General features: G+C 46.3%; 1 protein-coding gene across 1 annotated transcript; it reads right to left on the reverse strand.

Annotated features, from left to right (window-relative positions):
- Positions 1–338: 338 nt before the first annotated feature.
- Positions 339–5,166, reverse strand: MC5R (melanocortin 5 receptor). Its single transcript, XM_060200601.1, has 2 exons — positions 4,444–5,166; positions 339–3,710 (listed from the first exon to the last, which is right to left on the reverse strand). The coding sequence occupies exon 2, from the start codon at positions 3,682–3,684 to the stop codon at positions 2,707–2,709; it is 978 nt and encodes a 325-aa protein (XP_060056584.1). The 5' UTR covers positions 3,685–3,710; positions 4,444–5,166; the 3' UTR covers positions 339–2,706.
- Positions 5,167–20,110: the final 14,944 nt, after the last annotated feature.

Here is a 20,110-nt window from a genome sequence, read left to right on the forward strand (position 1 = left end):
CACGTCTCTTGAAATAGCCATGTCTTGAAATAATTCAAACTCCATCAGCTCTTTGGTGGCTGAGATTCTCTAAAAAAGGGGGCCAGGTGGTTGCACCCCTGGTCAAGTGCACACACTATATTGCACAAGGACTCGGGTTCAAACCCCTGGTCTGCACCTGCAGGGGGTCAGCTTCCCCCTCCCTCAATTTTTCTCTATTCCAATAATACATTAAATTAAATTAAAATATTAAAAAATGGATTCTACAAGAAGCAATATTTCTAACTCCACACTAAATAAACACTAATGAGTGACAGTCCCCAGACACGTGTTTGTTCTAGGAGAGAGAGTACATGAGGCCAAGTGTACAATATTACTTTATTTCCAGAAGTTAAAACATTATGAACTGAGATACAATGACTGTACAGGCAATAAATACTGTAAAGGAAGTCTCATCAGAATTCATCAATGAAGATGTCTTCTCATTCGCAGAGCTTACTGACAGGTTGACCAGAAGACCATCAACAACCTGAATGTCTTGTTGAAGTGGGAGGTCTGGTCTCTGCAGTGTATTAACCATTTCATTGAAAAATGTTTTTAAATGCTTAGAAACAAAGGTAACTACAAAAGCAGAAGCAATTACAATACACTCCCATGTGCTATTTGACAGTTCTACAGATCATTTGGGGGAAAAATTGTTTTAAGGGTAAGCTTATTTACAAGCTTATCAGGTATAGATATGTGTATTCCCACTAAGTGAAGACACATCTGATTGCCTGGGTTATATCTGTAGTTCATTTAGAGATGAAAAGATACGGGCACTTCCTTAAAGGTCTTTCTGGACAAGGTCAGGCCTGTCTGAAGTCACGGAGTGCCCAGAGAGGAGAGTTGATCCAAGGGGGTCAGAGCTCCCAGGTGGAGCTCCAGTGTGAACCAGTAGGTCGCTTCAGAACTCTAGTAACTTCACTCAGCACTCAGAGGGCGGAGCAAGTACACACACGTTCATGCAGCAACAACAGCAAACAGCATTCGAGTGCTTGCTCTGTGGCAGAAACAGCTCTCGCAAACGGGTGCGGGGCCAGGCAGGGCAAGCAAGGTAGCTGAGAGGCTGAGAGACTCCAAAAGCACCGACCGTGGTTCATCCTCATCAGCTCCCAGGCATCACTACTTCCCTCTCATGGATACATGGCTACACGTCCAGCTAAAGGGAATAGGGAGCATCTGAAGGACCAAATGCTCTAATTAATTGATTAATTAATTAATCAATTAATTACCTCCAGGGTTATCACTGGGACTTGGTGCCTGCATTATAACCACTGCTCCTGGAGGCCATTTCCCCCCCCCCATTTTTGTTGCCTTTGTTGTTATTGTTGAATAGGACAGAGAGAAATGGAGAGAGGAGGGGAAGACAGAGAGGGGAGAGAAAGACAGACACCTGCAGACCTGCTTCACTACCTGTGAAACAACCCCCCTACAGGTGGGGAGACAGGGGATCGAACTGGGGTCCTTATGCTGCCGGTCCTTGTGCTTCATGCTATGTGCACTTAACTTGCTGTGCTACCATCTCTGGGCTCCCCAGCTCCCCTCTGTAAACCTTCCCTGATGGCTACTTGCTAATTTTGACACTTGCCAAGATTTGGATGTCTCTTGCAGTCTCCTGCTTGCACAAGCACATCCCCCTCACCCCATGCCCACCCCCATTCTAAGTTGCTAGGGGCAGGGTTTTATTTATATGTTCTTTACATGTGTGTGCAAGGAGTTTCTCTGCTCCGCAAGCTCTAGTGGTTTCTTGTTGTACAGCCCTACCGGTCTCCTGCTCGGTTTACATCTCCCCTTTCCCTGGGAAATGCCTAGCTATGAATATCCAAAACAAAAGAGGAAATATCCACATCCAAACTAAGGAGCTGGAGTGTGAGCATTATAAGAACCACGCCTTTAAGGTGGATGAAGAATCCTGGGACCTAGAGAGGGTGGAGATGGACCCAGGGTCACAAGGCTGCTGTGAGGCAAACCATGTCTCCAGATTCCCAGACCTGAAGTTTGATGTCTGAGTAAGTGAAAAACCATGACTGGAAGAAGCATATTTAGGAACACCCCATCCTGAACAATTATGGACACATGCCATAAAACCAGAAGTGCAGGGAAAGAGACCTACAACACAGGAAATGGGATTGCTTCATAGAAGGAATTTCACCACTCTCGCCTGCGCTGCAAAGCACGCGTTAAAAACAACTAGGAATGTGGAATGAAGTCCTGGAACTCACTCCGGGGAGAGAAAGCAATCAGACATAATGTAAACATTCACAGCTTTTCTTTCAGACATAACCAGCTCTTCTCCCTGCTTAGAGCTGCACCCAGACTCATTAAATAACAGATCGACACCTGTCCCCTAGAAAAAGCAATGGAACAGGAGGAAACAGACAAACAAGAAAACCCAGGAAAACAGGGCAGTAACATCTTGCCAGAGACCATTTCCCCAAATGAAAAAGCAGTGTGTCTAAGTGTGACCCGGTAGCCGCCACAGAACATAACACAAAGTTGCGATGGAAAAAAAAGAGAAAGAAAATGCACGCTTTTGACATCCGGTTTTCTTGCTGACCTCTTGGCTGCACCTGACTGACCTTACCATTATGGAAACAAAAAAAAGACAGTCACAAAGAGAAGTTTCCGCGTAGACTGCCGGGCTGGTGTAGTGGCTCTGCCTGTGGAATCTGAGAAGTTTCCGCTTTAATATCTACTAGGGAACTTACAGGGTATTCTGAAACCATGGCAACAAATGATCTCTTTAAATGTCTTCCGCATCTCTTGGCTGCGGAAGGCATAAATCAGAGGATCAATCACAGAATTACACATGATGAGTATGAGGTACATGTTGAAGTGAGACATAAAGCAGGAGCAGTAGATGTTCTGAGGACAGGAAATCATCAGAATGAGATGCAGAAAGAAGGGAGCCCAGCACACGATGAAAACACCCAGCAACATGGTCAGGGTGACAGCGCCCTTCATGCTGGTCCTTTGCCGTACAGAACTGTATCTGGGCAGAGCTGCAATCCGCTTGACGTGAGTTCGGGCCAGGAGGAACATGTGTATATACAGAGACACCATGAGGAACAGCATGGTGAAGAACATGGAGATGAGACAAATGATGACATAGGTGGACTCGTAGTAAACGATGAAGACGATGCCACAGCCTATGCAGAAGGTCCAAATGCATGTGATGATCAGCCCAGAGCGCCTGACCGTCATGATATGGTGGTAGCGCAGGGCATAGAAGATGGTGACGTACCTATCCACAGCAATGGCCAGCAAACTGCACATGGACGCCACCACAGAAATGCAAATCATGGAGTCAAACACATTGTCAAGGTGACGCACAAAGGCGTCCGCTATCACCAAGTGCTTATTATTAATTAAATAAATGGCGATGGTCTCCCAGGCATTGGACATGCTCACCAGCATGTCAGCGACCGCCAGACTACACACAAAGAAATACATGGGTGAGTGCAAGTTCTTGTTCTTCACAATGGCTCCGATGACCAAGATGTTCTCCAAGAGACTGATGAGGCCCAGCATCAGAAACACCTCCACAGCAATGCCCATGTCCTCGCACGGTGAAGACTTGTTCTTGACACTTGGTTCCAAAAAGTTGCCTTCTGTGGCATTCAGGTTCAAGTCCAAGAAATGCAGGTAAAATGAGGAATTCATTGCTCCTCTTCTTGCCAGCAAACTTGCTGTAAAAAAAGGTGGTTCATTTACGTTTGAGAGGGGTCAGCAAGCTACTAAGTAAACACAACAGCATGTTAGAAGGAAGCAGAACCTAAGAACAGGGGTCAGTGGACCCAGCCCATCACTGTGTGGTCACGGCAGCCCCCTCCCCCCCCCCCACTTCTAAGCTACAAATAGTGTGACTCCAATACACAGGCTTCCAGGTGTGACAGTCTGTTCTGTCCAGGCTTTCACAAGTCTCTATGCCCAGGACAGCTTCACCTTTACGTTGTCTGGACACACAAGATCACTCTCAAAGCGCCCCCAACTCACAGCCTACCAAATCCCTCAAATTTTCTAATTGTTGTCTTCTCTAAGCTTTTGCACTGATTTTTACCTCAAGTGAGTTCAGATACCTGAAGGATACAGAGGACCCTCTTCTCTTGTGAGAGGCAGATGTGAGCCTTCTTACCATTTGTCCTCACTCAGGACCCAGCAGGTGGATTCAGCACTGTCACCAAGATTATAACCTGGGCCAGAGCAATCACATACAAAAACCTACTGCCTTTAATTCCTAAATTTAGGTTGGAAATTGAAGGACAGAGAGCGTTGTTTCCCTCCCTCAAAAAGTATTTTCCCTGACTCCGGAATCTGGACTTCCACAAATCTGATGGTTGGTTTTATAAACCCCAAACTTAATGCTTTACCATTTCCTTCAAGAAGGGCAATTTCAAATAAACAGAAAGTGTGGCTATTTACCAGCTACGTATCAGCTTCTTGTCCTCCGGTCCCTTGCTGGGGATGCTGCTTCAGCCTGGGCACCTGGCATCCACAGGTTGCAATGGCTGCATGGAGCTAAATGCCATCACCCTAGGACAGAGACTTCTGCAAACCCAGGCACAGGCAGCTGGAGCCTCAGCCACTGGTCCTTTGCTTTTATCCCGCCTTGAGGGAACCACCTCCCGGTTGCCGCCCCCTCGAGACCAGATTCCGCCCCTCCTCTCCCACACTTGCTCTTTTCCAGCCACAGGGCTCAGGCGCCACCTAGCGGCCAAGAGCTGCAGCGTCACTGCAGTGACGCGCCCCTCCTAGGCAGGTGCTGTAAGGCTTTGGAAGTTCGCCCAGGTCCAACTATAAATATTCTCCTGTTAGTGGAAAATCTGTGAAAAAAGACAATCGAATCTCCCTCTAGGATCTCCTCCTCCTTCACTTTGCTTTTATTTCTCTTCCTTTTGTGTTCTGATGAAAATGCTATCAGATCATCTAACAGCTCATGGTCTCCCATCACTCACCAGATTTTGTCTCTAATACCAGTCACGGGTTCAGTCCTCAGACACCTGTTCACTAGGAAACCAGAGCTGAGAGCCTTACCTGAGAGCCCTGATGCACCCCTTTGTTGGTCCAACTTTAACTCCTGCACAAGAACTGTCTTAAGATTGGAAGCATGATTTTGCAACTCCAGCAGGGGAAAGAAAGGGATTCTCTTTTAAATGAATAGTTTTGGCAACGGTCTCTAGAAACCCTCACCCCCCCCCCCGTCCCCAATTTCTCAGATGCCTAAAACAGTGATCTGAAGCCCTGAGTAGAATCTTTTCTTCTCAACATGACAGACACGCTGTGACTGTGATGCAGGGCAGGGATGAAGTGCGTAGCTGTTTTACAACCAAATATATGATTGGGGCTTTACACAGACAAACTTGCCAACAAATGTACGTGTATTAGACCACAGTATTGAACGGGAGTTCCAAAGCTCCTTAGGGTCCTAGTGCAGCCTCAGCTCACTAACGGAGCTGTGAGAGGTAAAAATGACTTCTTTGTTGTTTGTATCAAACAAAACTTCTAGAGACTTTTTATGCTGCTTGACTTACCAGAAGATAATTGGCTCTGGGAATGTTTAGTCTAGTCAGATGTAATCAACCCTTAAGAGGGTGGACAGTTGGAGGGGGTTGCTGACCGCCTCTCATAGCCAGTCAGTCAGCTCTTCCTTAAAAGGATCTGAGTGACACAGCTCCACTCCAGCATGCAAATGATTTTCCCCAGCTTTGAGATATTGACAGAAATGTAAATTTAAAGCATACCATGTGATGCTCCTGATGTCAACAATCAATGTCGATTGTGAAATGATCACCACAAAGTGAGTGGTTACCGCCTCCATCCCTTACATAATTACCTTGGTTGTGTGTGGTGATATAATTTACTTTTTCCCCTCCCCCTCCCCCGGTGATATTATTTTTTAAATGTTATTTAGAGAGACAGAGAAATTGAAAGGGAAGAGGGAGATAGGAAGAAAGACACCAGCAGCACTGCCTTGCCAGTTGTGAAGGGTTCCCTGTGCAGGTGTGCTACTTCCTGACCCTGTGACAAATACTATTAAGATCTATTCACTTAAAAATAATTCAGGGGTTAAGCGCAGGTGGCGCAAAGCACAAGGACCGGCATAAGGATCCCGGTTCGAACCCCGGCTCCCCACCTGCAGGGGAGTCGCTTCACAGGCGGTGAAGCAGGTCTGCAGGTGTCTATCTTTCTCTCCCCTTCTCTGTCTTCCCCTCCTCTCTCCATTTCTCTCTGTCCTATCCAACAACGACGACAACAACAATAATAACTACAACAATAAAACAACAAGGGCAACAAAAGGGAATAAATAAATAAAATAAAATATTAAAAAAAAAATAAATAAAATAATAATAATAATAATTCAGGGGGGTGGGTAGTGGTACACCAGGTTGACTGCACACACTACTATGTGCAAGGACTGTTGTTGAGGTGGTCTGGTGTCGGGCTGCACCGCGGAGAAGAGAGCGGACGTCCAGAGCAAAGGGGTACACAGATCTTTATTATAGGATGGGGGGGAGGTTTGGTTCAGACCACGTGGAGCCAGCCAGCAATGGCCGACCACGGGGGGAGAGCAGGGAGCGAGACCTCAGAGAGGGAGAGCCGAGAGCCCAGAGAGAGCGAGGGGAGGGGTGAGGGGGCTTTTTATTGGGCGACAACCAGGGGTGACGTGTAGGGCCAGGATTGGTTGAAAGGGGGCACTCTAGGATTTAGCGAGGCATAGAAAAACCTGGGGGTGGAGACTGCATCAGAATAAGTCCTCAGCAACATCTCCTCCTATCCCTTTATATCTAAATGGACACAGTAAAGAAAAATGGAGCATGCTTAAATGTTTTAGAGGAATGCCATGCTCAGGTGGGAAGATGTAGGACTTTCTGTGGAGGAGGGAAGGCTTAAATGGCTGCCAACCTTGTGAGATTTAAATGTCCTCCTGTGCTCAACCCCTCTTCAGAGAGAGAGACTTACCTGGAGAGACTCATCTCATAGGTTTAAGCGCAGCCTGCTCAACCATCTCTTCACAGTATCTCTACATCTTTTCTATCTTTCTATCTAGTAATTGCATAAGATGTACAAAGTCTATAAAAGACTATCATGGGGCAGAAACCTTTTGGACATAAGCCTAAATGACATAACAAAATAGGAAGGGACACGAAGGGGAGAAGTAAAAGTCAGTGGGGTGTGAAGGGAAGGATTGGTGTGTAAAGGAACATTCCCTGCTTGAGTGGGGAAAAGGGCAAGGGTACATAATGAGGGGGCGGCAGGAGGCATGACCCACCAAACAGAGGGGCTATTTGGCATTGTATAGTCCTCAAGGCAACAGTCTGTAAAGTCTATGAATTACTCAGGATTAGTCTATGAAAAACCAGCAGCGTGAAGGGAAATAAGCTGCTTCAAAATTGTGTAAAATGTATATAGGGTATGTCAGAAAGTCCGATACAAGTCTCAGTCCGAAGTAGATGGCTAGGGGAGGAATTGGCAGGGGATGCAACGCTGCATGAGGGAGGTCAGCCGTTGGAATGTTGCTCTTTTGTAGATAGCTAGCTGGAACTGCCAACACGTAACAAGCAGGTCAGAAGCAGGAACAGTAACCAGGCATGAAGAAAGTTCTGTCCTTGGAATTCGTGTATCAGGTTCTTCAGATCACGTTGAGTGACATCTAGGTTTTCGGGGGGTGTGCCACGGTAGTCGTGCCATCTAGTGAGTGACGTCAGGGTGTGCAGGGGTTCAGATGGTTTTTCCGGGATTCCTGTGAAAGAAACACAAACAATCTGCTTCTCGTGGTTAATTTGAACTGGTAACAAGTTATAGGTTTGTTATAGTTGGTACCTCGATGATTATAATTGGTTTAGAATCTCTTTATGATTTATTAAAAGGTCATCTAATGTGACCTCCTGTAGCAGCCTCTACCGCAGGATCTTGAGACCAATTTTAGCTAAAATATGTATTTTAAACAGACTCAAATTGCTTAGAGAGTTAACGCATATTCGTGACAATGATTTTAACGTTTACAGTGCCAGATTGATGCCAGATCTGTTGTGGATTAATTTCCACAAGATAGTTTACAGGGCACCTTTGGGGGCCCTTCAAAGGTGTCCTGTATATAAAATTTATATAGTTTAGTTTTGGGAATGAATAGTCACGTTGAACATTTAGACTTTTACCTAAATAGTAAGTTACCTTAACAATTAATATTTACCTTGTCTGGTAAAAGTGTAGCTGTAGGGTTACACTTCTGACCGTTAAGTTAGTGTTACCAAACTTGAGACATACCCATAAACATTTAGTTATAACAAACTGGAGGAAAAAGAACTTTTGTTATAAAAACACATTATTTAAAAACAATTTTAAGTCTGTCTTTAGTCACACAGTTTAAGACTAAACACTTACATATATACCAATACTATATATAAAATTCAAAAGAGGGAGAAAGAAAAAAATTTTTTTGGAATGTTTCTGGACGTCTCCAGAAACTTTGGCTGCGTCCAGCATTTTTATATAAGGCCAATAACCTTTTAGAGTACTCCAAGCAGATGGGTCATGCAAAAAAAAAGAAAAAAAATTTTGTCATTTAACACACTCATTCACAAAAACAACTGGCCAGTTATAACATAAGACATACAGGGAAAGGGTAGGAGAGAGGTCTCTGTGAGCCAGATTTGCAGGTTCTGCCATGTCGTATTACGGGTCCTGGGATGTATCCTGCATCTGGTCCTCTTGTAGTATTTCTTGTTCTTCAGGAATAACAGCGCCATCCTGCGGGTATTGTCGGACATGGCGGGCAGGAACCCAGACAGGTTTAGAGAAATTTTGAGGGAAAATGCATGCGAAACCCCTTCCCATGGTCAATAATGGGTCAGGCCCTTTCCAAACTTTATCGAGTGGGTCTCTCCATTTCACCTTAATAGATGGGAGGGTAGATGGTGTTTGCCAGTGAAGAATAATAGGGGGTAAGGCTGAGTTATTGTAAATATTAAAGAGATTTAACGTAGTTAAGGCTTTTGCTAGCTGGATATTGGGGGGATATGTTCCTCCTTTATCTTTATTTAGTTGAGCCTTCAGTGTTTGATGGGCCCTTTCGACAATGCCTTGTCCCTGTGGATTGTAGGGAATGCCCGTGGTATGAGTAATATTCCAGAGGGAACAAAAATCTTTAAATTGTTTGCTTGAAAACATAGGTGCATTGTCTGTTTTCAAAAGTAATGGGACCCCCATAACGGCAAAACAAGAGAGCATATGGCTTACAAGCTTTTTAGCACTTTCTCCTGTCTGAGCTGTAGCCCACATAAATTTAGAAAAGGTATCAATTGAGACAAACACATATTTTTGTTTGCCAAAGTTTGGTATGTGGGTGACATCAATTTGCCAAATAGCATTAGCTTTTAAACCTCGGGGGTTAACCCCAAGGGTCTGGATAGCAGGTGTCTTTATGAGATTTGCACAAGAAGAGCATGTAGCAAGGATATGTTTTAACTGTGGTACAGGAACATCAGGGAATCGAGCTTGAAGGCCTTTAAGATTAACATGGGTTAGAGAGTGAAAATTAGCAGGATCAGAGACAGAGACTGGGAAAGTTCCTGTGGAGGCAAGGCGGTCAACTGCGGCATTCCCTTCGGACAGGGAACCAGGAAGAGGGCTGTGGGAACGAAGGTGTTGAATATACAGTGGTTGGGTTCGAGAACAGAGCATAGAGGCGATTTGAATCAAGAGAGGGGAAAGTGGGTTGTCATCAATTTTCACATACGAACGAGCAAGCCATGGAAGTAAGTTAACAGTATACACACTGTCAGAAAAAAGGTTGAAGGATTCTGGTACAGCTTTTAGTGCAAGAAAAACAGCATAAAGTTCTTTGTACTGAGGGGAATTATCAGGAAGCTCAGTAAAGAGAGGTTTAGGAGATTGTTTGTCTGGGTAATATATAAGGGCAGCAGCTCCCCTTTTTCCGCCATCAGTAAAGATTGTAGGAGCAGAGGGAATGGGATCCCGAGAGAAAAGTTTAGGTGCTAGTAGAGGCAGAAGAGGTAAAGAAGCTATCAATTTATTAGAAGGAAAATGGTTATCTATTTGTCCTGGAAACCCCACGAAGCTTATGGCAAAGCGGGAATGATGGCGTATAAGCCACTCTGTATCTGTGAGAGAAAAGGGCAGAATGATTAAATCCGGTTCTTTCCCTAAGACCTGCACAGACCTGTTTCTCCCTTGGCGAACCATGAATGCTAACGCATCTATCTCAGTGAGGAGTCTTGGAGCTCCTCCTACTGGCGTGTGAAGCCATTCGAGAACCCCATGGTCTTGCCACAGTGCCCCTACTACTGTGGGGGTGGAGTTGAAGATTAGAAGGTTTACTGGAGAGGAGGGGGAGAATCGAACAAGGTGCATGTCCTGGACGGCCTGGTTAACCCTTTCCAGTGCCAAGGAGGCCTCGGGAGTTAACTTACGTTTTGAAGAGGGCTGTTTGTTTCCTTTCAACAGGTCAAACAGTGGTTGGAGGCAGCTTGTGGGCAGATAGAGATACTGCCTAAGCCAATTTAAATTTCCTAGAAAACTTTGTAAAGAAGCAAGAGTAAGGTTAGAAGGGAAGGTAACATTAGGTTTTAAGGGACGAATTTGCGTTAGAGAAATCTCTGAACCTAGGAAGGATATTGGAGGGATTAGCTGTATCTTCTCAGGGGCTACATTAAGGCCGCTTTTCTTTAATGCAGGAATGAGAAAATCACGTAAGGCATAGAGATCTGTATCTGATTTTCCCCATATTAAAATATCATCTGTATAATGAAAAATATTAAGGCCCTTATGAATATATGGGACAAGGGCAGATTTAACAGCCTCCTGACAAATTGTAGGACTATTGGCCATACCCTGGGGCAGCACCACCCATTCAAATCTGTCAGCGGGGCTGGCATTATTAATAGACGGAACAGAGAAGGCAAAACGTTTACAATCTCGCGGATGCAAGGGGATAGAGAAAAAACAATCTTGTATATCAATAGCTATGATTGGAATTCCCGTGGGAATTGCAGAAGCAAGAGGCAAACCCCTTTGGGGGGAGCCCCAGACCTGCATGGTTTTATTTATTGCACGGAGATCTTGAAGGAGGCGCCATTTTCCTGAGCGCTTTTTAATCACAAAGACAGGAGTATTCCATGGGCTTCGAGAATGACGAATGTGTCCCAAGGACAACTGCTCTCGGACGAGCTCTTTTAAAATTTTTAGCTTATCCCTAGGTAAAGGCCACTGTTCCACCCAGACAGGCTCATTAGAAAGCCAGCTTAAGCGGGGTGTTTGGCTACGAACAGTGGCATTTAGTATTGGGGGTGCTGAATAGACCTGGTATCGCGGGAATGAGTTTTACGCTCTGCAGAGGCGTCTGTGGATATCCTAACATTAAGACATTCCAGAAGATCCCTGCCCAGTAAGTTGGTGCTAATATTAGCTACCAAAGGGCGGAAGTGTCCAGTAGAACCTTCTGGGTCTTCCCACATAAGCGAGTCTCGTGTGCAAAATGCTCTTGTCATCCCTCCTATTCCATGTAAACTGGGTCCAGGGATGAGTTCCCAATCTTGGGGAACCTCTTCTTGCCTTAAAATCGTCTTTGCTGCCCCCGTGTCAATCAAAAATTTAAAAGGAATAGTGCCAATCTTTACTGTCATAGAAGGGTGACCTTGTTCTAAAACAGGAGTGGTCCACAAAATCTCAGGCCCCGAATTTGTACCATTCAGGGGCGAACCATCTTTATGAAATTGGGACCAACAATCTCTCTTCCAATGAAACCCCTTACAACATTTTGGACAAACAGTACGTGGTCTCTGGCTCCCTGACTGAAAGCGGGGTTGCTCTGGCTGGAGGCGTGGTTTCCCTGACTGGAGGCGTGGTCGCAACTTATCAGGACATTGGTTACGCCAATGTCCTTGGCGACCGCACTGAAAGCAGGCCCCGTTTTGCTTACGTGGGGCAACTGCATAGACCTGCGTCGTAGCGGGTGTCCCATAATTGCCTGATGTAAGCTCCTGTGTCGCTAGAATCCAATTATCTGGGTGTAGGTGTTTAAGATTAAGGCATACCTGACGGAATTGTGGTGTCATGCCTTCCCAGACAATAGAGCGCAGGAGTAGTGTGCGGACGTCAGGATTATAAACCTTTCTCTCTAAGCTTCTCTTCACCCTTGAGATGAAGCTCGCCAATGACTCATCAGAGCCTTGGTGAAAAGAGTTAATGGGAGCTGATGGATCTACATCAGGTGTGGTCACCCTTTCCCATGCTTGTGTTGCACAGATGCGTACCTGTTCAAAATAACCAGTTGGAAACCTGGCTTCTGCCTGCTGAGCTCCAGATTCATAAGCTCCTGCTCCAAACAAAGCATCAGAATTCCATTCTATCTGTTTGTTACTATTTTCCTGCGATTGCCTAGAGCACTCATCGCGGAAACATGCCTGCCACTGAAGATAGAGAGGGTCTGGGAGTGCAGCACGAGCCAGTTCTTTCCAGTCTTGTGGTGTATTTAAATGCTGGTAAAAGCTTCTCAAAACGGACTTGGTCCATGGAGAGTGCATACCGTCCTCCCTGACTGCTTGCCTGAGCGTTCCAAGTTCTTTCGAGGAATATGGCTGCCACGGCTGAGGGTTTTGTTTAGAAGGGGCCAAGTTTACTGGGAATGTGTGGATTTGGTCCGGTGGCACGGGAGAGGGAGCTACAGAAGTGGAAAGTTCAGTAGAAACTGCTGTAGTGGCTGCAGGGGAGACTAAACGCATATCTACGGGGACGGAGCTCCCGGGGTGGACTGCACATGGTTTAAAATCCTTAAATGCTGAAAAAATATCCTTTAGCTCTCGTATCTCAGCCACTAGATCTCTTAATGGTGATGTATCAGCAGGGGGCGGGGTCAGGGACGAGGAAGCCTCAGGCGGAGCTGAAACCGCGGCAGCAGGGGCCGGGGGCGGGGTCAGGAAAATGGAAGCTGCAGGCGGAGCTGAAACTGGGACAGCAGGGGCAGGGGCGGGGTTCAGGAACGCAGAAGCTGCAGGCAGAGTTGAAACCGCGGAGGCAGGGGCCGTGGGCGAAGCTGAAACCGGGACAGAAGGGGCAGGGTTCAGGAACGCAGGCGGAGCTGAAACCGGGATGGAAGGGGCGGGGTTCAGGAACGCAGGCGCCTCAGGCGGAGCTGAAACGGAAGCTGAAACCGGGACGGAAGGGGCAGGGTTCAGGAACGCAGGCGGAGCTGAAACCTGAAAGGTGGAAGGGGGTGGGGTCAGAGGAGGAGCGTCCGAACACGTGTGCGTGTCTGTGGGAACGGAATTCTTGGGTTTAGCCGCTGATCGCTTAGGATGTCTAAGTCTTAAGCACATGTGATTTAACTCTCGTACCTCAGCCTCAAGGTCACTTATCCTTATGGCATACCACGTTTTACATATCTTGAAAGTGGCGACCACAGTTAAAAAAATCCAAGGGGTAGCGAAAATTAAACCTTTTATGACAGCGGGAATCTGTCCCAGGTCAAGAGATAATGACTGGGACACCTCCTCATAAAACGAGAAATTTCCCATAGTGGAGGGAAACGCGGGGCCACAGAAGTGGGCGGATGCCACTTACCTGCGTCTGGGCGGTTTCGGAGACCTCAGGCCGGGCGTGGTGTGGGTATGGAACACGATGGGCGCCAGATGTTGTTGAGGTGGTCTGGTGTCGGGCTGCACCGCGGAGAAGAGAGCGGACGTCCAGAGCAAAGGGGTACACAGATCTTTATTATAGGATGGGGGGGGGAGGTTTGGTTCAGACCACGTGGAGCCAGCCAGCAATGGCCGACCGCGGGGGGAGAGCAGGGAGCGAGACCTCAGAGAGGGAGAGCCGAGAGCCCAGAGAGAGCGAGGGGAGGGGTGAGGGGGCTTTTTATTGGGCGACAACCAGGGGTGACGTGTAGGGCCAGGATTGGTTGAAAGGGGGCACTCTAGGATTTAGCGAGGCATAGAAAAACCTGGGGGTGGAGACTGCATCAGAATAAGTCCTCAGCAACAAAGGACCTAGGTTCAAGCCCTGTCTCCACCTGTAGGGTGGAAGCTTCATGAGTAGTAAAGCTGTGTTGCAGGTGTCTCTTCCTTTTTTAAAAAAATTATTTATTCCCTTTTGTTGCCTTTGTTTTATTGTTGTAGTTATTATTGATGCCATTGTTGGATAGGACAGAGAGAAATGGAGAGGAGGGGAAGACAGAGAGGGGGAGAGAAAGACAGACACCTGCAGACCTGCTGCACCGGTCCTTGCGCCACGTACGCTTAACCCGCTGTGCCACCACCCTGCTCCCTCTTCCTTTCTATTTTCCCTTTCCCTCTCAAGTCCTTGTATCTATAAAAAGGGGGGGGGCACACTAGGGAAAGAGAGAGGCAGGCTGGGAGTATGGCTCGACCTGCCAACGCCCATGTCCAGTGGAGAAGCAATTACAGAAGCCAGACCTTCCACCTTCTGCACCCCATAATGATCCTGGGTCCATGCTCCCAGAGGGATAAAGAACAGGGAAGCTTTCGGGAGCCAGGCAGTGCAGTGGGTTAAGCGCATGTGGCACAAAGAGCAAGGACTGGCATAAGGATCCCGGTTCAAGCCCCCGGCTCCCCACCTGCAGGGGAGTCGCTTCACAGGCGGTGAAGGTCTGCAAGTGTCTTTCTCTCCCCCTCTCTGTCTTCCCCTCCTCTCTCCATTTCTCTTTGTCCTATCCAACAACGATGATAACAATAAAACAAGGGCAACAAAAGGGAATAATTTTAAAAAAAAAGAAATAGCTTTTATATGTAATATGTCACGTCTTATAAGACTTCCCAAGCAGTCTGAGTCAGTTGAGTCCCCTGAGAGGTGAGATGTGATTCAGAGGTATTTAGAATCAAATAGAAGATACATCTCAATCACTTCCCGAGCCAACCAAACAAACAAAAGAATAGGGAAGCTTTCAAGGGAGGAGAGGGGATACGCAGTTCTGGTGGTGGGAGTTGTGTGGAATTGTGCCCTCTTATCCTATGGTCTTGTCGATATTTCCATTTTATAAATAAATTTTAGAAAACAGGCCAGGTGGTGGTGCACCTGATTGAGTGCACATATTACAACATGCAAGGACCCAGGGTCAAACCTCTGGTCCCCTCTTGTGGAGGGGGGGAGGAGCTTCACAAGGGGTGAAGCAGTGCTAGGTGTCCATCTCTTTCCCTCTGTCTCCCCCTTCTCAGTTTCTTTTTGTCTCTAATAAACGAATAAATGCATTTTTTTAAAGGAAAAAAAAAAGGCCACTAGGAGCAGTGGATTTGCAATGCACGAACCAAGCCCCACTGATAATCCTGGCAATGATATATATATATTTTCTTTCTTCTCCTCCTCCTCCTCCTCCTTCTTCTTCTCACCAGGGTTATTTCTGAGGCTTGGTGCCTGCACAGCAAATCTACCACTCCTGGAGGCCATGTTTTCCTTTCATCTTTTTCTTAATCTGATAGGAGAGAAATTGAGAGGAGGAGACAGACACATCTGTAGTACACTGATTCACCACTCATGAAGCATCCACTCCTTGCAGGTGGGGAGGGGGAGCTCAAACCCAGGTCCTTGCACATGGAAGCATGTGCAAATTTTAAAAATTCTAGGGGGCCGGGTGGTGGCACACCTGGTTGAGTGCACACCATCTTAAGGGGGGTAAGCTTCACAAGTGGTGAAGCAGTGCTGCAGGTTTCTCTCCAAAATAAATTAAAATTTTGGGGTCCTGGCGGTAGCCCAACGGTTGAATGTACACACACAGTACATTAAGGATCCAGGTTCAAGCCTCTGGTCCCCATCTGCATGGGAAAACTTGACAAGTGGTAAAGCAGTGCTGCAGGACTCTCTTCCTATCTCTCTTACCCCCTCATTTCCTCAACTGCCTCTATACAAAATAAATATATATCTTTAAGAATTCAACTGGCCATAGTGGCGGCACAATGGATAGATTGAATCTAGAAGCATGAGGTCTCAAATTCACCCCCCAGCATAACCGTTGGCCAGTGTTGCTTTGGCTCTTTTTCATAAATCAATCTTTTGATAAAGTTTCAAGTATGTATTCTGATAATAGTTAGGACTTCCTTTTATTTTGGGGACCTATTTCACTATGTATTTATAAGCGAGGGAATCAGCACATCACTGTGGCGCATATGGTGGCAGGGATCAAACTCTGACCCACACAGACTTGGTATCGAGATACATTAAACAGATGTTAAGTAAGGATAGTGAGGTACTGGTATAAAGACAGTCTGACTAGTGGAAGAGAAAAGAGAATCCAGAAACACTTACAAGAAAGATAAAAAATTGGGAGGCAGGCAGGAGTGTTGTGCTTCAAGTGTCAGGACAGCTGGGTGATCACAGGGAACTTTTAAAAAAATTTTATTTATAAAAAGGAAACACTACAAAAACCATAGCATAAGAGGGGTACAACTCCACACAGTTCCCACCACCAGAACTCCGCATCCCATCCCCTCCCAATAGCTGTCCTAGTCTTTATCCCTCTGGGAGTGTGGACCCAGGGTCATTGTGGGTTGCAGAAGGTGGAAGGTCTGGCTTCTGTAATTGCTTCCCCGCTGGACATGGGCGTTGGCAGGTTGATCCCTACTCCCAGCCTGCCTCTTTCCATAGGGACATTTTTTGTTAAACCTTTTTACACTATCAACAAAAATTAGTTCAGTGGGCTGGGAAGACATGGTTCTGCAAAAAGACTTTGATGCCCGAGCCTCTGAGGTCTCAGGTTCAGTCCCCAGCACCACCATAAACCAGAGCTGAGCAGTGCTCTGGTCTCTTTTATCTCTTCCTCATTAAAATAAACATATTAAAAATTAGCTCAGTACAATTTCAGATTTAAAAATATTAAGTGTAAATACAGAAAAATTTTATAGTCTATTACCTTGGAGGAGACAAATGTTTTTAACATTTTATTTTTTTTGATATGAGACAGAAATTCAGAAGGGAGGGAAGAGATACCTGCATCACTGCTTCAGCTCTCATGAACCAATTCTACAGGTGGGGACCTGGGGCTTGAACCTGAGTCTTTGCACATGGTAGTATGTGCATTCAACTGTGTGCCCCACATCCTGGCCCCCCTCTGCAAACACTTCTTACGTGAACTATGAAGACACTGCTATTACATGTGCCACCATACACTGAAGATGGACATTACAAAGTGTTGGCAAAAAACACTGGGAAATTAGAGCTTTGGAGAACTATCTGGCAATATCCAGTAAACCCTATACTAGAAGCCTCCAATTTCATTTTTTTCAGAGCACCGCTCAGCTCTGGTTTTTGGTGGTGCAGGGGACTGAATCTAGAACTCCAACTTCATTCTTACACACCATAATTCATGTATGAGAATATTTGAAGCAGAACTATTAATAACAGTTCCCAAACCGGCAATGAATCAAACAGCCTCTGGAGAGACACATGGTTTATTCACACAGTGAAATACTATACAGCCGTAAGAATGAACCATGAACATATGCATGCAACAAAAGCAACAAAAGTCTAACAAAGATGCTGAGCAAATGCGGCCACACAGAGAACATACACCGTCTAAGTCCTGTTCTAGTATGTCCAAAGGCAATCTAATTTTTCAGTGAGGATAGTGGCTACTCTGGGGGAGGTAGTAACAGAAGGAACCATGAGGGGTTTCTGGAGTTCTGCTAATTTGCTGATCTGGATTCCAACTCTGTGTGCATGGTCTTTTCTTCGTGACAAGAACCACTGACTTTCTGTATATACATTATCATGTTAGAAAATCTAAAAATAATTCTCCCTACATGACTGACAGGATCAAACTGAAGAAAGGATTCCTTCTTCTAACCTCACCCCACCCCAGTGCTACTTTTTTTTTAAAACTTTTTTTAGTATCTATTTTCCCTTTTGTTGCTCTTGTTTTTTATTGTTGTGGTTATTATTGTTATAGTTAGATAGGACAGAGAGAAATGGAGAGAGGAGGGGAAGACAGAGAGACGGGGGGAGAGAAAGACAGACACCTGCAGACCTGCCTCACCGCCTGGGAAGCGACTCCCCTGCAGGTGGGGAGCCGGGGGCTTGACCAGGATCCTTCCGCCGGTCCCTGCGCTTTGCGCCACGTGCGCCTAACCCGCTGTGCTACCGCCCGACTCCCCCCAGTGCTACTCTCTTATACTTGGCTTCCAAACAGAGAGGGTGGGACAAGGCCATCTGCTACCCTCAGCGCTGAGACTGAATTAGACCTGGCACAGGTCCAGCTGCTGAACAGGTCATCCCAAAGTGTGGAGACCCGCCTGTGTTCCGGCTCCTCTCCCCTAGGAGGCTAAGTGCCGTCTCGTTCTCTCTGTCTCAAAGTCTCCTTTTCTGTTTTAGGTTTTTTTTTTTTTATCTCTTACTTATTGGACAGAGACAGAGAAATTGAGAGGGAGAGAGACAGAGAGATGCCCGCAGCCCTGCTTCACCACTCATGGAGCTTCCCTCTGCAGGCGAGGACCAGAGGCTTGAACCTGGGTCCTTGAACACTGTACTGTGGCCAGGTACGCCACCACCTGGCCCCTAAAGTTTGATTGATTGATTCCAGAGCACTGCTCAGCTCTAGCTTATGATGGTGGTGCAGGGACTGAACCTGGGACTTAGAAGCCTTAGGCATGAGTCTCTTTGCATAACCACTATGCTATCTCCCCTGTCCACCAAAGTCTTTTACTCAAGGTTAAATGCTCTTCTTACAGAACATCCATGCGTCTGTCAACATTGAAAGGATGGCATTTCAGAAGTTCACATTCCGGGTCAAAAGTACACCTCTCCTCAAAGCTGGGCTCAAAACTTGCAACCATTTTTTTTGGCCAGGTCACAGGATCAGTGTAGACAGCAATTATTATCTCATTTTATAAATTTAGGGAAGGAGGTAGGCTAGGAGGCTCTGTGCCACTAATGCACTTCAAAGTCATTAAACAAATTAGTCATTAGCTTTCTGCTCTTAAAAACATGATTTGTCTGGGGAGTCAGAGGCTTGATGGATACACTGGGTGAGCCTCAGTCACTAGCCAGCTGGTCTGCAGGTTCTACGACTTTTCCTTCAAATACAGCTGCGACTGACCAAATTCTCTGTGAACATGGCTACCTAGTGTCTTTACTATTCTGTAGGGACAGATCATTCCATTTGACCATTCTCAGTTCCCTGATCAATACTAAGAGCTCTCCATCTTCACCTTTTCAGCACCACTGCAAAATCTGTCAGCTAGTAGAGCCACTGTAGTCAGAAATATTCTATATATTTTCCCAAAATAACTACGCTAACCCAGCAAGGCAGATAGACTTAGTAAGGAAGTTGAGACTAGAAGGAACAGAAAGTAGGCAAAAAGTATCCTCTTGCAACCATTAACAACAACCAATAGATTTAGAGCCTACACTTGTAAAGCAAGTAAAAAAAGCGGTGACTTTTTAAAACCATGAATCTAGTGATGTTCCTTCCTTCCTCTCTCTTTTTCTTTTGTAGTGATATAGAAATGAGATAGGGAGAAGAGAGGACAGAAATGCCTGCAGCATTGCTTCACCTCTCGTAAAGCCTCTCCCTGCAGGTGAACCAAGTCCCTACAAGGTAACCTGCGAGCTTTCGCCTGTGCGCCACCGCCTGGTCCCCTAATTCATTTTTGAAAGGATGTACAATTACCATTTAAATCCATACGCAACATTCATTGTGCTCTTTAAAATCCTCACAGCCTCTAAGCATTGGCAAGTTTTCCACATGATGTCAGGGAACAGCCATCATGAACTCCGGTGTCAGCTCTGGGAGAGGCGCTAAGCAGTCAGGGTCACCAACTCCAAGGGTTGTCAGAGGGCAGACACAAGTTCGGAGGATGCTGGGTCCTGCTGTGCAAAGCCCCGCTGAAAGACAAACAGGCAGGGCTCTTGCTGGCCAAGCCGAGCAGCGGATGTGTGACAACAGCTTTCTCTCAGCACCGAGCGCCAGGACCTCCACCCGCAGCTCATCTGCCGCCCTCTAGACGGCCAGACTCTTCTGTCACAGTTCCGCCGTCAACTGTGAGGAAAATGGGCAGTTGCTTGCTAGGGGAGAGGCTGTCTTTAAATCCCGATACAAACCACCGCATTCCCATTCAACGACAATTAA

Source organism: Erinaceus europaeus, chromosome 10 (genome assembly GCF_950295315.1).
Source record: "Erinaceus europaeus chromosome 10, mEriEur2.1, whole genome shotgun sequence".
In the NCBI taxonomy this organism is placed as follows: domain Eukaryota; kingdom Metazoa; phylum Chordata; class Mammalia; order Eulipotyphla; family Erinaceidae; genus Erinaceus; species Erinaceus europaeus.